At 42.5% G+C, this 19,030-nt stretch overlaps 1 protein-coding gene across 1 annotated transcript in view; it reads left to right on the top strand.

Annotated features, from left to right (window-relative positions):
- The first annotated feature begins 11,594 nt into the window (after positions 1-11,594).
- PEF1 (penta-EF-hand domain containing 1) overlaps positions 11,595-19,030 on the top strand; it is a 79,751-nt gene continuing 72,315 nt past the window's right edge. The window contains exons 1-2 of the mRNA XM_069223292.1: positions 11,595-11,634; positions 11,749-11,877. Coding sequence (XP_069079393.1) covers positions 11,620-11,634; positions 11,749-11,877 — 144 coding nt within the window. The 5' untranslated portion in view covers positions 11,595-11,619. The remainder of the gene's footprint in view (positions 11,635-11,748; positions 11,878-19,030) is intronic.

Genomic DNA, 19,030 nt, shown 5'->3' with positions numbered 1-19,030 from the left:
AAATTTTAAAAGGCAAGCCCACGAACCAACCAAACTGATGGACGTGGTTACAAGCCTGTAGAAAGATAACAAGAGGGACAGAGCGCTTTGTGCGCTTGACCCTAAAAAAACAATTGGACGGTACAGGAGCTTGGCCCTCAAACTAATCAGAAAATGCCAACATAGGGTATAGAGCAAGACCATAGGCAGCACCATGTGGTACCAATGTTAACACGGTACAATAAGTGGTACAGGTGTGCCATTTGTTTTTTGAAACTTTTCTGATATGCTCACCCACTACTTTGGAACTCGGATGGAGGGATCCACAAAGATTATGTTAAACCTTAAATACTTCACATGGTCAGAACACAAAATCATGATGTTTGCATAGAAAAGTGAAAGAGAAGCTTACTTTTCTTGTTGACTAATATGCACATGCGGTCTGCAGCTGTTGAGTGGCACTGATGCCACATAAACAAGCACTAGCAAAGCCAGTAGGACGCACCTTTAGAAGGGTTTAGCTGACATTTTGGTTTTGCAAATACACCTGCATGTGTGACATCACCCCGGTGCATCTATGCATCTTAATGCTGCAGATGCCTTTTTTTACTTATTGTTCGAAGATGGTGCATGCCCTTCTTGGAGCAGAACAATAAACAATATTAAAAAGTGCACAAAGCCACAATATTGAAAATAGGAGAGGCCTGGTAGCAAACTGCAGCTTTGGGCCATCCAAAAAGTAGAAATGTGAAAAAACATGATGGGAGGTTGGTGGAATAATGAAGGAATGAGGGTGGGGAATTAATTGAACACCAATGATCAATAGAGAGCAACAAAAGTGATTCAGAAAAAAGTGTGCAGGAGAAATATGGTGGAGGTGGGAGAGGATGAAATGGGGGTGAGAATCCTATCAGGAGGAGCAATGGAGGAGCTGGAGGAAAGCAACATATAGGGCCTCATTATGACATTGGCGGTAAATGCTGCCAACCGCCAAGGCGACGGCCACCAACATACCATCGCTGTGGCTACCAGCCGCCAACTACATTATAACCATAGACGGAATACCGCCAGAAGGCTGGCGGTATTCCGTCGACGGTCATGTCGACGGATGGCGGTAAGGTGGCGCTGCTGTCATCAGCAGCGCCACGCCAGAAAAACACCGACTACAGTATCATGAGCCATGATACGGCCTGGCGGTGTTTTGGTGGTGGATGCTGCTGCTGGCAGCAGGGTCGCCTCCCGTCTCCTGCTGGAGGACCCCCTGCAAGCAGGTAAGTCGGGTTCTCCGACAGGAGAGGGGGGCAGGGGGTGTTGTGTGCGTGTGTGGGGGTGTGTGTGTGTCTGTTTTCGAATGCGTGCATGCAGGTGTGAATTAATGAATGTGAATGTAAGTGTATGTTGTGTGTTGTGAATGCGTGTGTGCTACAATGTATGTTAGTGTGTGTTGCGGTGTGTGGGTATGTATGTGTGTGTGCGTGGGTAGATGTGGGTATGTGTGTGTGTATGAGTGTGTATATGTGCACATGTGGGTATGTGGTAAGGAATGCAGTGTATTATACCAGAGTGAGATACTCAAGAGGAAGCCAGTAGGAGTGGACAGAGAGGGCTGTAGTTGTAAAGTAGTCTCTCTTCCAGTGCAATAGAAGCACTCAAGTAGAAATGGAAGGATACACCTAAACAGACAATAGCTTTGGTGAGAAAGAAATGCTCCACTGAGCAGAACTAAAACACGAGTGACAAAGGGGGTCATTATGAACATGCCGAGATTCCCTGCCATGTTCATACTGGCGGCCTAAACATAGATCGCCAGCCCCCTTGAGATCCCGCCGGCCGTATAAAAAAGATTCCACTGGGCCGGCGGGCGGAAACAGTGTTTCCACCAGCCGGCCCAGTGGAATGCTGGGCCAGGACATGCGGCTGGTGCAGCAGCACCCGTCGCGCAGATCACTGCCCGTAAATCGGGCCTTGACATGCGCGACGGGGCTGTGCACGGGGGCCCCTGCACTGCCCATGCCAAGTGCATGGGCAGTAGAGGAGCTCCCAGTGGGGCCCTGGAGCACCCCTTCCGCCAGCCTTTCTCTGGCGGGTGAAACCGCCAGGGAATAGCTGGCGGAACAAGGGTTCTTCATCCGGAGAGCAGTGCTGCTTGCAGTGCTGCCCTGTCGGATGAAGAATTCTGCCATTGTCAGGCTGCCTGCCGGCGGTAGCTTGGTGGTGGTGGAGGGCTACCTGTGGCAGTCCTCACTGTGTTAATTATGTGGCGGTCGAGACTGCCATGCCGGTGGCAGAAATTTCTGCTACCGCCGGCATGACGGTCTTGAACGCCAATTTCATAATGAGGGCCAAAGTCTCCAATCAATAACTGAAACAGGCTAGTTGAAAAAAGCCAGTGGATAAATGGGGCAAACTCCACATGGAGCCGTCGTCAATGCCGCAGTGCGGTGAATGCAGCAGCACCCGTCGTGCAGATCACTGCCCGTAAATCAGGCAGTGACCTGCGTGACGGGGCTGTGCACGGGTGCCCTGGAGCACCCTTTCCGCCAGCCTTTTCCTGGCGGGTGAAACAGCCAGGGAATGGCTGGCGGAACAAGGGTACTTTTCTGGAAGCCCTGTTGGATGAAGAATTCCGTGATCGTCAGGCTGCCTGTCGGCGGTAGCCTGGTGGTGGTGGAGGGCCACCCGTGGCAGTCCTCACTGTGTACATTATGTGGCGGTCAAGACTACCATGCCAGTGGCGGAAATTTCCACCGCCTCCGGCCTGGCGGTCTCGAACGCCAATTTCATAATGAGGGCCAAAGTCTCCAATCAATGACTGAAACAGGCGAGTTGAAAAAGCCAGTGGATAAATGGGGCAAACCCAAACCAATTCTATGTATATTGCTATCAATAGGTCAGTTTGACATCTGCACTACAAAAACTCATACTTAAAAAATAAGTTCCCCGAACTCAAGCAGAGGAAGGATACAAGTTGTTCATTCAAAAGTTTGGTAAAGAAGCTATCCTTTAAAGGAGAGGCAAACACAAGAATCAGAGAAAGGGTAATTAAATAGGAAGCAAGCAAATGAGATTGACAAGACAACAAATGAAAAGCAATGGACTGACCTAAAGCCCACTGAAAATAATCTCCAGCTTTCAATAATAGTATGATGCACAATAAGGGGCATATTTACAAGAAAGTGGCACATCAGTCCTGATGGGCCACTTTTCTTTCATTGCACCTGCCCCACATAATTACACAATGATTGTGCCATATTTACATTACGGCATACCATGGCAGTCGTTAGGACAATAGTGCCAAAAGCTTTTCCCCTATTGTGGCGCTTTTGCTGCACTACCATCAAAAAATGTGATACTGGTGCGGCAAACCAAAGGGAGGCCTATTGATTAAAATGGGTGTTTCATTTTAATGCCTGATCTAAGCAGGTATTAAAAATGAAGGAACAAATGGTGCAGTAAAATGTTGTAATTTCACTGCACCATTTTTTTGCCCCCCTTGCATACATTATGCCTGGCGCAGTCATAATGTGGTGCAAGGGTTTACAAAGTGGTGCAATGCAAGCATTACGCCACTTTGTAAAAAAGGCGCAGGCGAAAGGCCTCCTTAACGCCTCTTTAGTGTAAAAAATATATATATATATCTGCTAGGGCAGCGCAAGGTGGAGCTGGGGGCTTGTAAATATGCCCCTAAGACTTTCAACAACAGGAGAGACCTTAAAACTACAGGTTTATCTGTAAACACTACAAGACAGAAGAGCCAAAGAAGACAGAAAGAAAGACGTTTTCCTGGACTTTGCAAACAACTTGGCACTGAAAGGGTTAATAGCATAATCATCCTGCTGAGATGTGGAAGTACTGTCCCAATAATGGAATCAGGTCCTGCCCGAGAAGTGCTGGCTATTACACTTGATAGCATTGTTGTTACAGTCCCCTTGAAAGTTAGTGGGGTCAGGTTAGAAACACAAGTGTTGCCTCTGAATATATTTCCAAAAAAATGTATTTGACTGACCACCTTGCCGACAGGCAACAATAATGCCATAAAATGGCTATCACCAGCCTCACAAGAGCACTTGACACAACGCGCATTAACCTCCAACAGAACACACAGCAGATTGGACAGATCTGCTAAAACACATCAAATGCATTCCTCGACAATCGCATCTGCATAACTTGACATCGAATTCATGTAGCTAGCAAAAGCTGCCAATTCCGCGTAATCGCCCATGCGAACATGTATTTTCGAATCTTTCAGACAAAATGTACATTAATCGAACCTCATTCTTAATGGCTAGAACACTGCATTAGAGTAATTTATCTTGCCTGTGATGCAATCTAGAAAACAACCTGCGCAGGCCACGCTATGAACAAGCACCAGTCCAGTTCAAGGAAACGCTGCAAAGCCATGCACCCATCAACACACATAACACAACAGAAAGGACTTTAGCAGGAACAAATTCATTCCAGTTTCACATCAACCAACACCAGCCTTTACTAAACCTCACTCTCTGAGGGAGAACCCCCACAAACCCCTATTATGAAAGTAAGACTCACCTGGTACACCGGCTTGCCACAGGGCACCATCCCAAACTTTTACGCCCCACCACTTTCAAATTTCAACAGCTGCCACTGCCCCTATGTGGTTTTGGTCTCTAAAACAGTGATCTGCTGTAACAACAAATTCTTTCCTCCCCTGCATGAGATTAAAGTATTCAGCTTGTGGCCTTCAATTTTAACCTTTAATGTTAATTTTGACAAGCTGAACAGACTAAAGGCCATATTGTTTCAGAAAAAACGTGGCACTTACATCTGCCCGTGAAACATCTGAGTTACAAGTTGCAAGGTAGTCCTCCAAAATACAATCTCTATTAAGCACAAACTTTCCCCAGCTTTTTGATGAACTTGTGCATTGCATATTTAATGCTTCCAACACCGCAGGTGTGGTACACTTTTTAAAGTGTTTGAGTCTGGCTTTTGCAGCAGGTTCCAGACTGTTTTTGGAGTCCTAACATCTTTTATACACTATTTGTTTTTTAATGTATTTGGAGGCATAGCACTTGTGTTATTCCTAACTTGTTGCATTTTGGTTCCACCTCAAGGCCAAATGTTGATGGAACTATTGCACATCCAGTTGTGTCGTGAACACATGATACAGTACTTTGGAGTGTCTTTGGTGGAGTAACTCAATGAAAACTAGTCCTGGTCTTTTCGACCAGTGTGATTCTATTGTGTGCAGCCTGTGTTCCATTGTCTTTGGTGCCCTTTCATATGTGCACTCAACATCTGTCCTGCAATGCACTTGGCACAATCTATGGACATGGATCTGCAGATGTGCCTACCATTGGCTAATTTTCTGTGTTGTCCCATGTGACAAATGTTGCCTCAGGATGCTTTCTATGAGCTATTCTTTACTTTGGAAATGGATGCTGCTGCTCTCAGATCTCTCATCGCTGGCTTCACTTCTGCCAGCTCAGTACAGGATAAAATAACCTAGGCATCAGCTGAGGGCACTGATCATGTTTGTTCTTTCATTTTGCTTGCCGGGGCCATGGTGGCTATGTCATATGTGGATGGGGATTCCATCTTGGATCCCATTGACACTGATAATATGGAAGACATCTTGGATGCCTCCTTCGATTTTTCAATTTGGTCTTTGTTTTATCAAATTATTTTACTTGGTTTTATGTTTTTAATCAGCATATTTTTAAAGGCTTGTTTGCTTTGCTTGTTGGGGTGAACGTTCTATTCCTTATTTTCGTTGTTTCATTAGGAAGCTTTGTCTTTTTACAGCCAAGGGGAGGGGGCTCTGAGGCCTTCTTGGGCCCACTCTGATTCTCCATTTTAGCATTGTTTTATATTTTATACGTTTTAGGCTGACATTGCTTTTTAGCAGTGACGTTTTACATTCTTTATGCTTGCACAATATTATGCCGAGAATACATTGTATATTTGCTTGTTTTTAATTAACCTTCCTCAACATGTAATCTGCAGCCTTAGTTCAAGGTTAGGAACATAGAACAATATCCCAGTGCTTGTCTTGCCCATTCGGATACAGCTTCTAACATCTAGACATATCATTGCACCAGAGCTGTGCTTCTAACACAGTATGGTTTTGATTATATAGACGTGCACTGCCCCAGAAGGGTCAGTGGAGCACTCTGGCCTCTATTGTCCTGGAACAAATCCTGTGCTCGACAAGCAGCTCTGCTGACACTGAGCATCCATCTTGCAGGGGATTGCCATATTCATTCTAGACCGGCTCCTTGGCTCAGCGCTCTAGGTATGAGGGTCTCAGGCTATCTTTCTTAATCGGGCAGAGGGTACATCGACTTTGCTCTCATAGTGTAAGGAGTGATAGCTAAGATTACCATAGTTGGAATGTTTATTCTTTTCACCATGTTAGTAACACTGGTTACAATGATTTGTTTCACCTGCCTAATAATTGCAGCTCATTCTCTCTATGGAAGAATACAATTGTTTCAATAAATGTTTGAAACCTTTATTGTATCTTACTTCTATTCCCTCTGGGCATGCATGAGTCAAACAACAAAAGGGTACGATTTATTTCAAAAACTTCCTTGAGATTTAGAGTGTCAGGTTCGAGGCTTCTGAAATCATCTGTTGTCCTGGGAAGGCTGGGGGTTCAGGTGAGGCACTGTGAGCTAGCTAGGAATTGGGTTGACAGTTCCTGATGGTGTATAAGGACTCATACCTCTTGTCCTGAAGTTCTGTTGCCCTAATATGCAGTCCTATCTTTTTAGTGGGAACCAATAACATGTGCCCCTGAAAGTTCAAGCTGAGGCAGCTGAGTAAATAAGAAACATGCCTAAAGCTGTGTGGAGGACAAGCATTTTTTGTGAAAGCGCACAATTTCTGCTGAATCAAAACATGTACTCCTGACTCCCATCATATCTCCTGGTGATTCTCACATAATTGTCTGGTAATCACTGCCTCTCAGCTAGACCATAGGAAGATTGACCCTAGGGAGGAAGGTTGATTTTTGTGAAAGTGAAGTTTTTTTTAAAAGAAATCTGTTTTATAATGTGATTGTATTGTGTTAGAATGGAACATCCATGCGGTTCCATACATTTTGTTTGCGTGGTGCCATTCCAAGTTGGGATAGTTGATTCCTGGCCAGCTGTGGACCGACCAAGTTTTGTTGTAGCCCAAATAAAGCTGTCTTTCAAAAAAGAAAACCATATCTGATGTCTTCTTTGCAATTTTGGTGATGAGCTGGTCAGAGGAGGAAGCTACAACATTCCTTGGTGGTCAAGGTTGATCCTCTCATAGTGAAAAGAGAGCTGCATCTTTTTGGGAAGATAGACTGTAAGATCCCGGCACCATGGAGGAGACATCACTGTACCGTGTATCTTGGGAAGAGTTTTTGGTTGAAGGAGACATTTTGGAAAGCAGGATCTCTGCGGTAGAGCCCAAGAGTGCTAGACGAGCTTGGATGTATACATTCCATTGTGCGCAGGAATTTTCAGTTTTCATGCTTGCGTGCACACATTCAGTGCTCACAGCGGCCATACTGGATCAGGCTCTCCCAAGTGTGTGTCAGGTGATACGCACATCTATGTAAAGTAGGAGGAAAAAAGTGTACATCATCTCATCTGGGAAACAGTGATGTGCACACTTGAAGTTATTCATTGTGCACGAGTGAATCAGTCATCATTGTGACTGGTTTATATGACTGTCCCTTGATGCACACTTTGGAGCAGTAATGCGCTCAGTACTTATTGTATGATATAGGGTAATTTCTTACATTAGTGAGCAGGGTTAGGTATCTTTGTAATTTTCATTTTTATTGTTAATACATTGCTGTGCCAATGGATTCTGCCCCTCAGTGATTACCCCTCCATGTTTTCTTTCACAAACTGGTATGCCACTTATTTGATTATTGGATTAGATTATTTTGTTTGATAATTATCTAGAAGCTCTTGATGGTCAGGACTTTCAACCCTCACGTAAAAAAAGCATTATTATTGAGTGCTTTAGGCAAAGAAGGATAGTGTATTTTTAGATATTTGCCACAAGTCCTAGAACCTGATGGTCAATCTATTCAAGATGTATTTACGGAAGATAAACGCAGTTTGGAAGGGAATGTTGAAAAAGAGAAGAATTTGATCATGATGAGACACAAGTTTTATTACTCATCCAAAAAGTGCAGAGGAGTCAATTGACAAGCTTGTAGCCAGGCTAAGAGAACGGTTAACTAAATGTCAAATTGGTAGGATGACAGACAAGCGTATTCAACATCAGTTAATTGGACAGGGAAGGAGTAAGACAATTCAAGACAGACTGTGGGCAGCAAAAAATCCCACTTTAAAGGATGCAATAGATATTGCAAAAATTGTTGAACATTCTGACTTATGTATAAAGGAAATAGAGAAAAAAGGGTAATGGGTATGATGTTCTTAAGGTGGGTGTTATCACTAAACCACAAGTGGAAGTGGGTGCGGTGGTGAGATCCTCAAATTATTCATTTAAAAGCAGTGTATCAAGTAAACAATCTAGTAATAGTTGCAATAGGTGTAGGAGGATAAATCATATGGTGGAATAGAAGTCTTGTTTTGCTCTTTGCAAGGAATTAAATAAATATGGCTGCTTAGGTCATTTTGCTAGTATGTGCAAATCTGGGATTAGAATCAAAGAGGCTTAGTGTCAGAAGATTCACCTTTGGCCACTGTAGTAGTTGATAGGATTCCGAGTGTGGGTTGTGAGAGAAGTGTTACTGTGATAAAGGTGTGTTTACAGTTGAAGAATGGTGCAATGAGGAGAAGGATGATCTCACATTAAAGGAGATAGTGTATTTGATGGCTTGACGCAGAGCTGGGTGTGTGTATCTGTGCGGCCATTTAAGATGTTGAACTAATTGACCTTATTGGGTGATAAATTGCCAAAGAGGGGTGACAGATTTGTGCTGCCATTAGGGTTGAGAGCTAAACTTATAGTGTTAGCAAACGAAGAGCATTTGGGACAGACTTGAACTCAGCAGAGTCTTAAAGTTGAGTTTTGGTGACCAGGATTAGATGAACAAGTGACCTCGTGGACTGAAAAATGTGTTGTTTGCAAGGAGGGAGAGAAGAGGCTAAAAGTTGGCATGCAGTCTTCCGTGGGCAAACTGCAAATCCCACTAAGCCCCAGCACAGTGGGTGTCTGAATTGTATTGGCCCAATGTGTGAAATTCACAGTGTGTGTAAACTTAAATTGGTAATTTTTATGTGTATTCCAAAAGATGTATGTTGAGTTTCTGAGAGAAATTACCACAGGTATCACTATTCAGATACTGAAGAACTTTTTGGAAGAGGGTGTACCATCAATATTAATAAATGGTAATAGCACCTAACCTCTCATGAGATGCAAGTTTTTTTGTCTGGTTTTGGGATTATGTATCATCCTACCTCACTTAATAATCCGCAAGGCAATGTTACAGTGGAGAGAGCACATCGTTCAGTGAAAAGCATTATTCAGATGGAAATTGCTAGTGGACAGAATGAGAGAAAGTCAGTGGATGACATGCTTTGGGCATATCGCACCACTGTGCAAGAAGTTACTCACAAATCTCCTTTTGAGGTAATGAGGGGAAGAGTACTGCAGCAGTTTGTCTGCTAGGACGGATGAGAGAATACCCTGAAACTGAGTACTTACTGATCAACTCCTTGCTATACTGGGGGACCCTCGCCATAGACTTCCTTCCGTTAGTTGATAACATATCAGTGGCTATTGTGGCCGTTCCATTGTAACTTCTGCCCATTCCCCACACTTACTAATGGGACACTGGGGGCTCTCTCCCTCTGTATCCCTTGTGGGGCTTGCTGGCAGTATTCCTTTCCCCTCCTCGCTCTGTGGCTTGAACACACAGAGTTACAGCATTCACTCACAAGATGCCAATGGGTGATTTCCAGTCCACAGGGATGATCGGTTTTACCCATGTTTGGCATCTGTTGCCGTGCTCTTGCTTTTGCTTCTGTGCACACAAATCCCTCTAGGAGATCTACACAGCCACTGTGTATGGACACCTCACCATAGGATCGGTCCGTGGACTGTCTCACTGGGTACTTTACGCATGTGGGAAGTAACTCAGGCTTTGTTCTCCTGGGGGCTGGAATTCTGTTGTGACTGCATATGTCATTTGTAATGGTTGCTTATTGTTGATGCCATTGACTGCTTGCTTTGTGTTTACTATGCATAAAGCTTTAATAAAGAGCTACCATGGAAAAAAATGAGGTGAAGAGTACTGAGTAACAAGTGAGTGGCATCTGGGATGAAAGATTGTGTATTGTGAGGTGGTGGAAAGATGGAGTCCTTAGAAGGTAATGGTGCATGGATGAGTGGTGCAGTGCAGGTTGGTGATTTGGTGAATGTCAAGGCTGGCAGGGTTATGAAAGGGTTGCCTAAGTTTAGAGGCCCTTTCAAAGTCAAACAAGTTCATCAGTTTTATAGTCAGTTGGAAAACGGACAACAATGAAATCGTCTCAGAATTGCATTGTATCGAAGAGGAGAATGTATAAAAAAGGAAGATAAAGAATGTAGTTGTTTTATGCTGATGAAGGTTGGGGATTTTGGATTAGGACAAGGCTTGGTTAATCCTTCTTTGAGGGGTGGTGGAGATTCCTCCACAAATTCAGTAAATGTTCCTCCCACAACAGAGGGCGAGAGGTGTAAAGGATCACAGGGCACCTGGGTATTTGCAGTATTTTGTTTAAGTAAATGTGAATACCTATTTTACTATTTTTTATATTTTTATTTGCTATAATTGTGTTATTTATATTTATCCTATCGTATTTTTAGCATTGCTTTGTTTGTGTTTATGGAAAGGAAGATGTGTTATAACCAGGGCCACTGGAATTATGCAGCAGGGGCATGTCCAAATTATGCAGTAGGAAAAGGCAAATTATGCGGTGTAATCTACCACCTATTGTGATAGTATTATTTCGTCTTTTTTACACTCTTTCGGCGTAGGATGCACCTCACTGGTACAAATTTAACAACTGTAACTAGCAATGATTAACAGAAAGATGACCAACCTTTGAAAGGCCTTTCACTGTGTGATCACAAGTTACTGCGATTTTAGTAACTTTTGAACCATTTGAGCTAGAAAACATTTTTGTTGTTAAAATCTGCAGTTTATGCAACAGATGAAAGACTGTCATAAAAACAACAAATCCAAAATTATAAGTAAAACGCCTCAGCCGCACAATCACATAATTAGAATGGCCCTGGTTTTAATGCAGTATGCTTTGAATGGATTGTGTTAGAATTTAATCTTATGGGGGGGGCAGTTGATTCTTGGCCTGCTAGGGTGCGATCACGTTTTGTTGTATTTCAAATAAAATTGTTTTTCAAAGAAGCAAACCTGCTGTTTTCTTTACGACAAGCTAAACCCTCTATAATACTGGTGGGTTGACAGGTAGGTGCTCAAACTTGTAAATCTTTAGGCAAAGTGAGAGAGAACAGAAGATCTAATTTGTTTGAAAAGCGAATATTACGCTACAGAATGACAGGCTCCTGGCGATGGCTGGCGGGTTAAGTTATGCAGAAATGCCAGCACTTCCGGAAAACAGAAGGCGGCGCTGCAATTTGTAGACACTAACGCCTCGCCCCTTTTTCCTTGTAATGTCACAGGTTGCACAAACTGTTACGATGTTTGTCGCCACGGTAAGTTAATGTGTAATATTTCACGCTGGTTTTCTGAAACTTTATGCTCCTGCTACGTTAACGACACAACCATCTTCAGTCTAAAACCTGTGACGTTTGTTTGACGGGCATCAGGTCCCACCAATGAACGTTGTAAAGGCGAAGAACAGGCTGAAACGTCAGGCAGGCTCAATTGAACGGAAAAAGCCTCACCCCGGAAGTGACGTTCCCAGAACAATCATGGCCGGGTATTATGGACAGCAGGTAAGGTGGGACAGTTGGTTAAAGAGGGCAAAAGAAGGAGGGGCGAATGGTACACCTGTGTCAGGGTACGAAGTGAGTGGGCCGCAGGCTAAGGGCTTTTGAATAGGATTTTTCCGTACAATAGGTGATGTGGGACTAGGAGACTAAAGCGGGAGGGAGCCGGGTAGGTGCCGGGCCACACCAAGTACTTCAGAGGGACCTTCCGGAAAAGTGTATGGCTCTCCTGAAACACAATACTGGTTTTCGTCCTTGGTTTTTACCTTCTTGTGTTGAAGGATTTCCCATTTCGTACTTATTAAGGCTGTAAAATCACAAACTGTAAACGCCCCTCCTGGAAACTTGTCCAGGCTTCATTGATCATCTAATGACCATACGAGCGATCAGCTGTCGCTGGATTGTTTGCGGGATCTCTTTTTTATTTAATGTCATTTTTTTTTAAACCCTAAGAGAATCGTCTTTGTTCATTTATTGCATATTCCTGCGTTACTGTTGGGTGATATGATGGTGCGCATAATTGTTGCCAGCGCCGTAGATGCGTTAGTTTGTGTTACTAAGCCTGATTTTGATGGGGGTAAGCGGTTGTTGTCACAAAACCTCCTCACAAACACACTGCGGTATAGTCTTGCTTGGCTTTCATTTCTAGTTTAACGACCTCACTATATTACTTCGGAATAGGCAGGGCGACTGTGCAGCAACCTTTTTAGCATTTACAGATTCACCGTATTTGCACATAATACACAAACTGCTACATATTTAAACTAACATGCTTTCTGTACCTCAAACGAATCAAGAGCTTTTAAAAAAGCACCAAACGTCGTTCCATGCAGCTGCAGACCCTCCTGGCAAGTGTTAACTCGCCACTATTTAATTGCCAATTGCTATAGTCGGGTACTAATGAGGTGAAGCCATTACACAAGACAGTATTAATGTGTTAACATGGCGAAATAATTCTGCCAGAGAATGCTTTAGGTTAATGCATCATGCCTCCTCTTCTTTCATAATTTAATAACCCCGTAGGCGGTTAGATGTTTCTACATTTTACTGACGAAGTGAGTCGGGTGGTAGAAGGTTAAAATGTGAGACCGTTATTTGGAGAGCAACGACTGTTATTTAGTTTTATGGTGTAAAACAGGGCCACGTCGAAATGCTGAAGAAACCTGCGATTACTGCGAATTTTTTCAATCCAGGCGGCGACTGTTCCTAGAAAATTGATGTAGACAGTCTTACATTAAATTGATATAAATGCTTGATCTGCCCTGGCAAAGCCTATTCAGTAACGTGATTCACACTTTCCCAGCCACGTTTACGCTTTTCACATGGTTAAGACCTTTCTATGCACTAACCAACCTGTCACAACAATGATTAACAATGTTTAATTATCTGATTGAAGACAGTTTTGTTAGTTATGAAAAACAGGATAGCTTCGTAAACATCGGGTTATTAGGGCGTCTACATTATTTAAAATGATCCAAGTTACTAATTTGTATTTATTGACAAACTTGTGTGGTTGGTTTGTTCTACCCCAGTAGCATAAGACCAATGGGGTTTGTACTCTTAATTGGATTTTAAACAGATTTCTGTAGCTGGTTTGTAAACTAATTTTGGGCGAGATGTACAAAGCATTTTTGTAGTCCTTTTCCAGCTGCAAAAATATATTTTGGGATGTATGAATTCCAGATGGTGATACGGTATCATCATACTGGATCGCAGTTTGGATTTGCGAATACATACCTATTCGATATTTGGAAGGGGAGTATTTAGGGCGTCCCATTGAATAGCAAATCAGAATGGAATGTATCAATATCTTGTGACCAAAAGGCAGTCGCAAAACATTTGTGCTTTAACCCCACCTCAAAGTTGGTGGTAACCCATTTGCAAATTGGAAGTGGTCCTCTTTGCACCCCTTTGAGAATATTTTTAAACAAACATTTTACGAGCAGGCAGTAGTCCCAGGGACCACAGCCTGCTTTTTTAATATAAAAATGAAACTTCATTTTTTTTTTTTTTTTTTTTAAATGCGTTCCGTTTTTATCTTTTAGAAAAACGGGATGCATTTAAAAAAATAAAATAAAAATAAGTCTTTACAAGCAGTCGCAAAGATTTCTTTATTTATAACCAATCACAGGTTCTCCCCAGCTGGACACCATCCCTGTGATGGCAGCGAGTCCTAGTGGGTCACAAATACTGCTCATTATTATTCATGAGGTAGGTCTATTTGTGGCCCACTACGAATAGCCGATGAGTCGCATGTAACTTTTGTACATTGGTAATAGCAAATACCTGTCATTTCAAAAGTGATCTTGATTAGTGACTTCAGTGTCCAGGACTACCAATCTTCCTGTGTGTGATATGACATAAGCTGAATCCCGAATCAACTCCACCAGTTTCAGAGGCAAAGGTTACATGTGACCGTCCTGTTCCAGTGTTACTGGCCTTTTACATGTGTTTGTGACAAGTTACTTCCATTATAATGCTGATGTGCTAGATTCTGCGCCATGTGCTCATTTTCAGAGATCTTGACAGGAGACTGTAGTGCTGCTTACCAAGTTGCCTCATTTTAACCAGCATTCTCTAACTTCTGAAACTTGTAGTTTTGCTTTTTTTTCACCGAAGTTTGTTCTTCAAAGTGTCAACTTACGAAGTGCACTAGATTCCGGTCTACTTAGCAAATATGTGACTCTCTGCTCCCCAGCCCTATCAATTTTCAGAGGCATGTGCGGGTGAGGCAGTCATAGGTGAAGGAAAATACAACTCCACCAAGAATTGCCTTAGTAAATGTATGCATTGTTAATATACTGAAATGAGAACTTGGGCCATTCCATTTCCATACTTTCATCCATGTACTCTTTCAGGTCTTATCAGAAAATGGCAAACAAATGAACACAAGGAGTGAGAACCAGGCTTTTCCTGTCTCCTACTTTCTCACATTTACTAGATAAGGGTGAGTCTATAATAGAAATGGAAAGCAGTCAAGTCAAAGTTTGAATGCGCTGCAGCGGGTACAAATACCAATGTGTCTAAAGACAGACAGAGTGAACAAAAACAAACTTCTTCACACTGTTTTTATACCTAATTAGACAAAGAAGCTTCATTAACACAAACCAGCTCTAACTAGTTTAAGCAATTGCATGTAAGAAGAAGGGGTCTCTACTATTAACACATTCCAAAGCATGACTAAAGGTGAAAGGTTATCTCTGCTATATGCTTCCCCAGAAAGGAGTTACAGGAAACTATGCAGACCGGACCTTTTGTGGCAGGGCGGTCCCAGGCGCCTTAGGAAAACTAATGGCAAAGCACTTTTCAACACGTACTTCAGAAATACAATGAAAGCATTTTGCAACGGAGGCACTAATGCTAAACAGTTACTGCAGTCACGAAAGGCATTTCAGTTACATTTCCATAATCGGCTCTTTTATCATTAGTATGAACATTTTACAGAATTAGGGTGCGGTGAATCTGACAAATCTATTTTCATAAAATCTTGTATCTGCTGTTCTTGGGCCATCAAAATGTTGGTGTGGTGTACAGAAACAAGGGAAGGTTGGCAAGCATTTAAACATGAAATGCAGATCGTGGGCAAACAATTAATGCAGAGCTCACATCCCATCAACAATCCAGCTACTACAAAAATGGCTAGATTTATTTTCCAGCCCCATGTTGTTAATAGGTCCTTGAACCAGCCTGACCAGGTCCAATTCTCAGTATCTTGGTGTATTTCAGTAGCTATTCTATGTAGTCTTTGGATGGCAGCATTCACATTGGGGGCATTATCGGGTATGAATATGCAACAGGAACTTCCAATGATGCGACAGACTCCTCCTCGTTCTGCTAAAATGATGTCTAGCACCATACGATGTTGAAGAGTCATTAATCTATTGGCTTGCATTTCTACTGTGATATTGGCTAAGGCTCCAGCTGTTTCATTTATGCCTGCCTCCATTGCTCTCGTCAGTCTCCTGATATTCCTGCTGTTAACTGTTGGACCCCAAAGGGAGTCCAGCAGTAAAGACATCCTGGAGTATCTCTGAGGCTGGATCGGCCTGTTTTACCTGCACCTCTCTTTTCCCTATTGTTTGTGACGTATGATAATTAGGAGGGGCCACATAAACAATCAAAAATGGCAAATAACAAGTAACTGACCATCCTGCTGGTAAATGGCAATAGGCTCTCTTCCCACAAACAAATACCTTTTTATAAGTAGAAGAAAACTTGTGAGGTGTTCTCTTTCATCTCCATGTATGTATTACATCTACTTTTTCCCACCCATTCCGTGTGAAACACAGAGGGGCTATTGTACTAGTAAATATTACACTGTTTTGCATTCTTTCCTCATGTTGTAATACTGCAAATTAATTATTATAGCCATCATATTCCTCTTCCGCCAAGTCATCACATATTCTTCCATTTTCCACCTCACATGTACTATTTATTTCTGATAAAGAACTGAGATATCCTGGTATGCCTTTTGTGGAATCCTGTTTTACAGCTAATAGTGCTCCATTTCATATTGGTGAAGCTATTTTACATGTTCCATTAAAAGAGAAGGGAAGTAAAGGGCATTCCTTTCTCCATTTTGGGCGGTAATAGGGAACATACCCAACAATTTGTTTTGTTATCTATCTGGTGCACATTATGTAGTGTTCTTACAAAAGAACTGTTAGCATACTTTTCTCTGTGGTTCTGTTTGTGTGGTGGCAATGTGTAGAAATGATGCTCAGGAGATGGAGTTGGTGAGGGAATCATCTTGTGTGCAGGATATGCCCATTCCAACCAGAAAAACATTAGCAACAAAGATATACAACTCAGAAAACTAATCATAATCATCAACATTTTTCTTTTTCTGCTCAAAGGTGTATTGTCTCGGCACATACATAACTCTTGTTCTTCTGGAGTCATATTAGAGGGTAACTTTCCAAAGGGAGTCATATTAGAGGGTAACTTTCCAAAGGGGCGTAGAGATATGTCATTAACTTTACCCATCACTACCTACCTATAAAACTATCTCTATACTACCTTATTCTGCTAAACGAATAAGTCCCCAATGTCTTTTACTTATATTACCTTATTCTGCTAAACTAATAAATCCCCAGTGTCTTTTACTTGGAAGCCCCACTGGAAAGCTTATGTACAGATCCCGGCGTTGGCGGTCTTGACCACCGGCATTGGTTGCAATCCCCTCCAGGAACTGTTTCTTCTTTTTACAGTCTATTTCCCAGTATTCTTTCTGGGACGCAAATTATACCGGGTCTCAGAGTCGGTGTCAAATAGTTCGGGAGGGGGAAGTGGCCCAGAAATATGTTCTTCCAAAGGTACTATCTGGTCATGAATTACTACCTCCCCATCCCCAAAAGGCACTTGCTGAGGTATCTGTTCTGTCTCGTGATAAGGCGTATTGTCTTTCAACCACTGGTCATATGGCAAAGGCATGGGGCACTTTTTTATGTGTGAGGTGTGCATCCAATGCTTATGTCCCTCACACTTCACAGCTGTCTGTGTGGCAAGCAAAACCTGGATTGGTCCCTTCCAGTGTGGCGCAAGACTAGATTTTCGCTGGAAGTTGCACACAAACACCCAGTTGCCAAGCTCCACAGTGTGTCTAGGTCCCTTAAGGCGTTTTGGAAGTGCCTGCTTCATCTGAACATTAATCAAATGTAAGTCTTTAGTTACCTGAGCACAATAATCAATGAACAAAGCATAATCAATTTCAAAGAATTTATCTGGTCTTGGTACACCCCATATGTTGGCAGGCCTCCCCACCACAACTTCAAATGGGAATAAACCCATTTTTTAATGTGGTGTGTTCCAAATTGACAAAAGTGCAATAAGTAGTGCATCAGTCCTTTTGAGTTTTGTCTGTGCGCCTACCTTGGCCAACTTATTCTTCAATATACCATTATAGCGTTCCACCAGTCCCGCTGCCTGGGGATGGTAGGCAGAATAACATTTTTGCTTTATCTGCAAACTTTTGCATAGCAGATCCATCACCTGTCCAGTAAAATGAGATCAGTTATCACTCCAAAGCATTCGAGGTAAACCATATCTTGGAAAGAACTCTTTGAGTAACATTTTGGCAGTACTGAGAGCTGTGTTATCCCGCAGAGGGTAGGCCTCTGTTTTGCTTCACTAATGACCGATCTGAAATACACACACACACACACACACAATGAAAAGAATCTCTGGAGTGTAACTCGTAGTCTAGGAAATGCATTTAATCACTCTGCGAGGCTCGTAAAGGAAGGTCAGTACAACCGAAAGTGCACGTTTAAAATGTGCGCAGCAATAAAATGAAAACATGTACAAATAATCTTCAATCAGCAAATATATACATGCAAAGATACAGATATATATATATATATATATATATATATATATATATATTCGACACAATGCAAAGCAAATAATTTAGTAAAAATTCATCACCATGGGGCGCAGTTGCTCCTTCGTCTTTCTCTCAGTAGCTTCAAGCCATAGACTCCAAGATCGGCTGTCTAGAGAAAAAGAGATCTACCCTCACGGGATGCTAGGCATTGACGTCTCAATCCTGGCTGAAGTCTCTGAATCTCCTCACCACCAATCCTGGGTCTCTTATATACCTTAAACAAGCCAGTGAGGAAATTTCTAGCAAAAAGCACATTGCATAACATGGGCATGGAAAAATACTTGCAGCCTCTGCATTTCTTACATCTTCACCTCTTAACATGGCAGTGGCTAATGCTAAAATAGTCATTAGGCAAAAATGAAGTTGGTGGTCACTAATTTGACGGTGTGCTGCTAGGCTAAGTGCAACGTGGAGTCAGTGGTCAAAACACAAATATCATTACAGCCACCACCCACCTACTGAAGGCACAGATCACAACCAGTTCATATTTGAGTTTGTTCACTCTCTCCATCTCATTAAAGTCCATCTGCAGTACCTCAAAGGGCATATCTGGTGGCGCAAAATGACCAGAAGGCGTGGGAGTGCCTTTCCCATTGTTATGTGTTAAGCATATTATACACCTTCAGACATGACACTCCGCGCCCCTTGGAGTTTTATTATTGTGGCATGTATAGTCTAATGTTCCCACGATACCTTTAGCGCTAATGTGGGCTGGGATGTGAGCAGAAGGAACAATAGCATTAACATATGCATCTGGTAACATCCACCTGCATT

Source organism: Pleurodeles waltl, chromosome 3_1 (assembly GCF_031143425.1).
Source record: "Pleurodeles waltl isolate 20211129_DDA chromosome 3_1, aPleWal1.hap1.20221129, whole genome shotgun sequence".
In the NCBI taxonomy this organism is placed as follows: Eukaryota; Metazoa; Chordata; class Amphibia; order Caudata; family Salamandridae; genus Pleurodeles; species Pleurodeles waltl.
Note: the sequence above shows the minus strand (reverse complement) of the source record. Positions and strands in the feature narration are given on the sequence as shown.